This window comes from Gekko japonicus, unplaced genomic scaffold, assembly GCF_001447785.1.
Source record: "Gekko japonicus isolate JY-2015 unplaced genomic scaffold, Gekko_japonicus_V1.1 scaffold3103, whole genome shotgun sequence".
NCBI classification, from domain to species: domain Eukaryota; kingdom Metazoa; phylum Chordata; class Lepidosauria; order Squamata; family Gekkonidae; genus Gekko; species Gekko japonicus.
The window spans coordinates 30,446-37,610 of record NW_015164294.1 but is presented as its reverse complement, the minus strand read 5'-3'; the positions used below and the strand labels follow the sequence as shown (position 1 = coordinate 37,610).

Here is a 7,165-nt window from a genome sequence, read left to right as displayed (position 1 = left end):
GCCTTGCAGGTCCACCGCCGGGCCCCTCATGGGGCTCAGCAGTGGAGCTGCAAGGCCGGCGGCGGTGGCCGGGACCGTTGGGGGCGGGGTGTGTGGCCTTATGACACACTTCCGGTGATGTCAGGGGGTGTGGCCTTATGACACACTTCCGGTGATGTCAGGGGGTGTGGCATATGCTAATGAGTTATGCTAATGAGTTCCCCTAGCTCTTTTTCTACGAAATGACCCCTGACAACAATTGATGAACTCAGGCTGTGAAAGCCTTCGACAACATATTGTATGAATATTGTTGTAATAAGAGGATAAGATGATCAGAAGGGGGAGTGCTTCTCATGTACTGTCTCAGTCATTCTCGCAACAGCGACCCTGTGTGGTTGAGCCAGTATTTGCACCTTAAAGATGGGGAGGAGCAGAGGCTGAGAGGTGACGGCTTGCATAACTGCCCTTCCTGGTGAATTACGGCAGAGATGGATTTGAACAATGGACCTTTCCTCTTTGCCACTTGGCTATGCTGGTAAACGAAAGCATGGACTTAAAAATTGTCCGAGAATCCCTAAGCGCTGCTTCCCTTCTTACGGCCACAGCTGAACATCTGCATTTCAACAGCAGTCCATCCCCAACTTCCTGGCAGTGTCGCAGAGAAACAGAACATCTGTGCAGCTATGTAGAAAATGTGTCCAGGAGACACGCCAGCAGTGGCTTCTGAACAAGCATTTTCCGCACACTCACATACACCAGGGGTTCCCGACATGGTGCCCGTTGGACACCGTAGCACCTGCTGACAGCCAGTTTGGTGTAGTGGTTAAGAGCACGGTCTCTAATCTGGGAGAAATGGGTTTGATTCCCCACTCCTCCACATGCAGCTGCTGGAGTGACCTTGGGTCAGTCACAAGTTCTCTCAGAGCTGTTTTCTCAAGAGCAGTTCTTGAAAGAGTTCCCTCAGCCCCACCTACCTCACAGGGTGTCTTTTGTGGGGAGGGGGAGGGATAGGAGATTGCAAGCTGCTCTGAGACTCCAAGGGAAGGATGGGGTATAAATCCAACTTCTTCTTCCTCTTCCTCCTCCTCCTCTTCTTCTTCTTCGAAAGAGGATAGGGCCAGGTAGGGATTTTGTCTAGCAGGCCTTCTGGTTATCCACTGGAGATCTGATTGGCTGGCATACACTATGTTCCCCTTGGGAAAGCATCAGCTGTATTGGGTGGACATGGCAGAATCCCTCTTTCTCCTTCATGAGTTGGGTAGGCCCTGGAGCTTACAGGCGGCTTCACTCCTTTAGGGCTTCCCCGTAAACCGTAAAACAGCTAGATTCGAGTTCAGTATCATTTTCGAGACCAACAAGATTTTTGGAGTATAAGCTTTCAAGAGTCAGCGCTTCCTTTGTCAGATACAAGCAGGGAATGGAAGTCCCTATCCGACGAACACTGCCTGGGCTGTCAACAGCTTCTGCCCTGAAAACTTTGTTGGTCTCCAAGGTGTTACTTCACTCGAATTGACCTGTTCTACGGCAGACCGACACGACTCCCCTCTGAAACCCATAAACGGTAAGGTTTTCCTTTTTTATTACTAAGAAAAGGGAATTTGAAATAATCCCATATTGATAAGGATCTCTCTCTCTCTCTCCCTCTGAATCACAAACATTCCTAATACTTTTGTTTTTTTAAAATATGGGTCCTGCTTCCGATTAATACAAAACACTCGAAGGGAGGGAAAAAAACCCTGCTTGACAGTTACCCTAATGTTCTCTTGAGAAGGGTTTTTTTTGTTTCTTTTTAAAAGAGTGGGAGAACTGTGTCAACTGTACATCGAAATAAAACTGAACTTTCTCGGTTTTTGCTCTGTGCGTGTCTCGTCTGTCTCGGAGAAGTCTCTATGAGTCTTCAGCTACGAAACCTCTTGTTTGTCTGAGGAGCAAGATTCAAGACCAGTAAAATCTTAAGTCCAACAAGATTTCCAGCGTATAAGTGCTGACACTCGAAAGCTCATGCACTAAAGATCTTGTTGGCTACTGGATTCGAATCACGCTCGTCTACTGCAGACCAACATGGCTTACCCACTTAACGTTATTTTTCTGAGGTTTCTGAATCTTCCAAACGAACTTGACCAGAATTGAAACAAGGGTTTGTAGATCTCTGGAGAGGAACTCAAGAGTTAAGTTATTTTGGCCATGTCCACTGTCACTGCCTCCGGGGTAAGGAGTAAAAAAAGATATCGGAAACCAGGGGTCATTTAGATGGGGTGGAGCCTGGAGAGGACAGGATCCAGTTTGGTGTAGTGGTTAAGTGCACGGACTCTAATCTGGGAGAACCGGGTTTGATTCCCCCACTCCTCCACTTGCAGCTGCTGGGTGACCTTGGGCAAGCCATAGATCTGATAAGAGCTGTGCTTGAAAAAGAGCAGTTTCTGTCAGAGCTCTCTCAGCCCCACCGACCGCACAGGGCGTCTGTTGTGGGGAGGGGAAGGGAAAGGAGTTTGTAAGCCGCTCTGAGACTCCTTTGGGTAGTGAAGGGCGGGGTATAAATCCAGTCCTCCACATGCAGCTGCTGGTGTGACCTTGGGTCAGTCACCGTTCTCTCAGAGCTGTTCTTTCAAGAGCAGTCCTCGAGAGAGCTCTCTCAGCCCCACCTACCTCACGGGGGTCCTGTTGTGGGGAGGGGAAGGGAAAGGAGATTGTAAACTGCTCTGAGACTCTTTCAGGTAGTGAAGGTCGGGGTATAAAATCCAAGTTGGATTATCCAACTTCTTCTTCTTCTTCCTCCTCCTCCTCCTTCACAGACTCCACCCCCCAAAGCATCCATTTTCTCCAAGGGAATTGATCTCTGCAGTCTGAAGATGGACTGTAATTCCAGGGGATCCCCAGTTCGCCCTTGGAGGTCAGCATCCCTGGAATCCACCCTCCAAAGGAGCCATTTTCTTAAACTGGGAAATCACTTGCAATCCCAGGAGATCTCCAGGTCCCGTCTGGAGGCTGGCAACCCCATGTCCATCCACGAGTGCCCGCCCGTCCCCATTTTAGGTTTCCTCTTGGGTGCAGGAAAGAGGGAAACTGCAGGCATTTGATGTTTTATTTTTACCAAAAGTGACATGGCAGCATCGAATCCTTCAATGAAAATTAACACCAACAAAAAAAGAATTACAGGTGGGGGGTGGGAATCAGGAAGAAGGCAAAAGGACGGTTCGGCTTGTTCACATCTTGGTGAGCCGCATAATGTTGAGCTGGACGGGCAGAAACGTGGCCCCGGAGGCATACTGGATCTCTCGGAGGATGCCTTCCCATTTCTTCGCTTCCTCGTCGTACCTGGGAAAAGGAGGAACATCAAACGTCTGGGTTAGGAGAGGAGGACCTTGGGTTTATACCCCGCCCTTCACTCGGAGTCTCAGAGTGGCTTAGAGACTCCTTTCCCTTCCCCTTCCCACAACAGACACCCTGTGAGGTAGGCGGGGCTGAGAGAGCTCTTTCCAGAACTGTCCTTGAGAGAACGGCATTCGAGTTGCCCCTTTCTGCACTTTTTCCAAAGCTATAATATCCTTTTTAAGGTGTGGTGACCAGAGCTGCACACAGTATTCCAAATGAGTTGACTGACTTGTTTACAGAATCATGCAGCACGTAAGATGTAAAAAAAAATGAAGTTTTGCCGTTTGAAAATACACTCATGGTCCCATTCGGATGAAGACTGTGAAACGACTTTGTAATCCGGAAAACTTCGTTAACTCTACTATTTCAGACCTCTTTTCACACACATGTATATGATTGTTTAGTCTTGAATTTATGGTACGATACAGCATTGAATCTTATAAATTTTGTAATCTTTGCTCTTAGCGCACATACACAGCTTTAGTTTTTTTCTTCGTTATATGGTACTATGAGCTGTGATGCTCTACTGCTGCGGTTTATTGTTGCGGCCTGATCCAACATTGGCTTCTCTTATGTTCTTATGTTCTTATGCAACTCATTGCCACAAGATTTGATGACAACCAGCTTCGAAAAGGACAGCTACGTCTATTAGCTGCGATAACTAGAACCTATAAAAGCTAAAGCTGCTAGCAACCCTACCAGTTGAAGCAGGGTTAGTTGACTAAGTGGGCTGCTGGACCAGTCCAGCAACAGTGGCTTTCCGTGACATTTTGCTAAACGCATGACTCACAGCTAATAGGCATCATTCAGATAAACAAAAACCCCAACATTCCTGCAGCCTTTGTTCTTCTTCCCACAAATGCCAGCGAGGCTGAATCGGAGCGTAAACCATGCCTCACCTCCAGACGTCATTGAGCTCTGTGGGCATCAGTTCTCCTGACTCCGTCTCGACGGTGGCAAAACCCCCGATGAGATAGAGGGTGCCACCCAGGCTCACCAGACTGACGGAGCTGCGTTCCTGGGGGAATTCGGTGAAGGCTTCCCATCTGCCAAAGCAGGAAAGATAAGAAGTGTTAGAAGAAATTTCTGCACACCAAACTGCACAGTCACCACCCGGAATTATTTGTCCATTTGTTTGTTTGTTTCACTGACGTCTCTCCTTTCTCCCCAGTGGGGACCAAAGCAGCTTACATCCTCCTCCTCTTCTCCATTTTGTCCTCACAACAGCCCTGTGAGGTAGGTTAGGCCGAGAGAGGGTAACTGGACCAAGATCAATCAGCGACCTTCCATGGCATGATAGGAGTTCACTAACACAATAACCATATAACTAGATGAAGCCAGGGGTCATTTTCTGCTGGAGCGCACAGGAGCGGAACTCCGGCAGTAAAGAGCCCAGGGGGCGGGCACATGCAACAAGCCCCGCCCCCTGCTCCCAGCAGCCCTGGGCCATAAGGAGCATGAAGCAGCCAGGTAAGTTGCAGTGGGCGTTGCCTTCTGACACACTTCTGGTGATGTCAGGGGGTGTGGCATATGCAAATAAATTATCTTCATGAGTTATGCTAATAAGCTCCTGCACCTCTTTTTCTACAAAATGACCCCTGGATGAAGCCAAGGTATTCTTACAAGAAAGAACAGTAGTACAGAGAAAGTAAAGCCACAGTAGTTCAGAGAAGTAAAGTCCCGAAAGTTTCAGTGTGTCTCACTCCTGTTGTATTATAATTCCATAGTCCAACTTGACATGCGTTCATCATGGAGTGGACTCATATAGTTCCAGAAGGATCCATATAATCTTGAAATCCATAAACAACGCGTAGTCCGGATGCAAGCCGCCGCATTTCGAATTATTCTTTTTCAAAGCCAATAGGCTACAGTAAGACCCAATCTCAGTAGTAGCACATACAGAAACGAGTTTAATCAATCACAAAGAATCATGGACTACTGCCACTTTACTTTTTCTGTACTACTGTTGTTTCTTGTAAGAATACCTTGGCTTCATCTAGTTATACAGTTATTGTGTTAGTGAACTTGGCATTAAATATATATATACTTTGTTCATCTTAAGTGATTTCAGCAAGCGGTCTCTTGTGTTTTCCACCACCTGGAGGCTGGGGATCCTACTCTCTGTATGTTTTGGGGTTTTTTTGCAGTTTGGTGTAGGGGTTAGGATGCAGGGCTCTTTTTGTAGCAGGAACTCCTTTGCATAATAGGTGACACACCCCTAATCTAGCCAATCCTCCAAGAGTTTACAGAGCTCTTCTTACAGGGGCTACTGTAAGCTATTGGAGGTTTGGCTATATTAGGGGTGTGTCTCCTAATATGAGTTCCTGCTACAAAAAGAGCCCATGGACTCTAATCTGGGAGAACCAGTGGGGAGGGGAAGGGAAAGGAGACTGTAAGCCGCTCTGAGTGAAGGGCGGGGTATAAATCCAATCTCTTCTTCCTCCTCCTCCTCCTCTTCTTCAAAGAAAAATGTTTTGGCCTCTTACCAAGTTATTGTAGAACGAGCTGTTCAGCTTGGGGGAATTCTATGCTACAATAATGAGTTGTCTTTAAGACTCTGCAGGGTTTATCCTTTGCTTTCCTGGTGTTCCAGTAGTGTGCTGTAATCTGTGGGTGCGGATTATCGCTCACAATCTCGGCCCCGGCTTTGGGCAGATAATGCTGCCGGCAGCTTTGCTTTGGGTGAGGCTGGTGCATTCAAGCGCTCTCGAGGCAGGGCTGCCCAAGGATGACCCGTTCTTGGAAGAGATACCCCTGTTATGCCTCTGCGTGAACTCTGAGCTTGCCTCTTTCCACAATTAATGAAAAGATCAAAGAAAACTGTGCAAAAAGACACTAAGAAAAAAATACAGAACAATTTACTAACAAGTAACACAAGTATTCCTGCCAACCTAGCAGTTCGAAAGCAAGAAATTGCAAGTAGATAAATAGGTACCACTTTGGTGGGAAGGTAACAGCGTCCCATGCACCTTGGTGCTTACTCATGCCGGTCACATGACCACGGAAACGTCTTCGGACAGCGCTGGCGCTTCGGCTTTGAAACGGAGATGAGCACCGCAACCCTAGAGTCGGACTTGACTGGCTTTCGAGCAAGGGAACCTTTACCTTTTTAACACAAGTATAACTGGTAGTAATACAACTAGGAATACCACTTAAGCAGTATTTACAAAAATTCAACTGGTAAATCCTAACTTTTTTTTCAGAAGTCCAACAGGTAAATTATCAGCAATCTAAGAAGAAGAAGAAGAGACGAGATTGGATTTCTACCCCGCCCTTCACTACCCAAAGGTGTCTCAGAGCGGCTTACAAGCTCTTTTCCCTTCCCCTCCCCACAACAGACACCCTGTGAGGTAGGTGGGGCTGAGAGAGCTCTGAGAGAACTGCCCTCAAAGAAGAAGAAGAAGAGATTGGATTTATACCCCGCCCTTCACTACCCAAAGGTGTCTCAGAGCGGCTTACAAACTCCTTCCCCTTCCCCTCCCCACCACAGACACCCTGTGAGGTAGGTGGGGCTGAGAGAGCTCTTGACAGAAACTGCTCTTTTTCAAGAACAGCTCGTATCAGAACTAGGGCTTGCCCAAGGTCATCGAGCCAGGTGCAAGTGGAGGAGTGGGGAATCAAACCTGGTTCTGCCAGATTAGAGTCCGCGCACTTAACCACTACACCAAACTGGCTCCAACAGGTAAGTCTATAATTTCTCAGCTCCCGTAGGAGGGTGAAGAATAAATTCTAATCTCACACAATGTGAAAGTAAATAGTTTGGGGGTATAATAGTTATTCGGTGGGAAGGTAACAGCGTTCCGTGCGCCTTGGT

General features: G+C 47.5%; 1 protein-coding gene across 1 annotated transcript in view; it reads right to left on the bottom strand.

The window, feature by feature from the left end:
- Positions 1–3,051: 3,051 nt before the first annotated feature.
- The window catches only part of KLHL40 (kelch like family member 40), a 16,683-nt gene continuing 12,569 nt past the window's right edge, over positions 3,052–7,165 (bottom strand). The window contains exons 5-6 of the mRNA XM_015408793.1: positions 4,251–4,397; positions 3,052–3,294 (exon numbers count right to left, since the gene is read on the bottom strand). Coding sequence (XP_015264279.1) covers positions 3,183–3,294; positions 4,251–4,397 — 259 coding nt within the window. The 3' untranslated portion in view covers positions 3,052–3,182. The remainder of the gene's footprint in view (positions 3,295–4,250; positions 4,398–7,165) is intronic.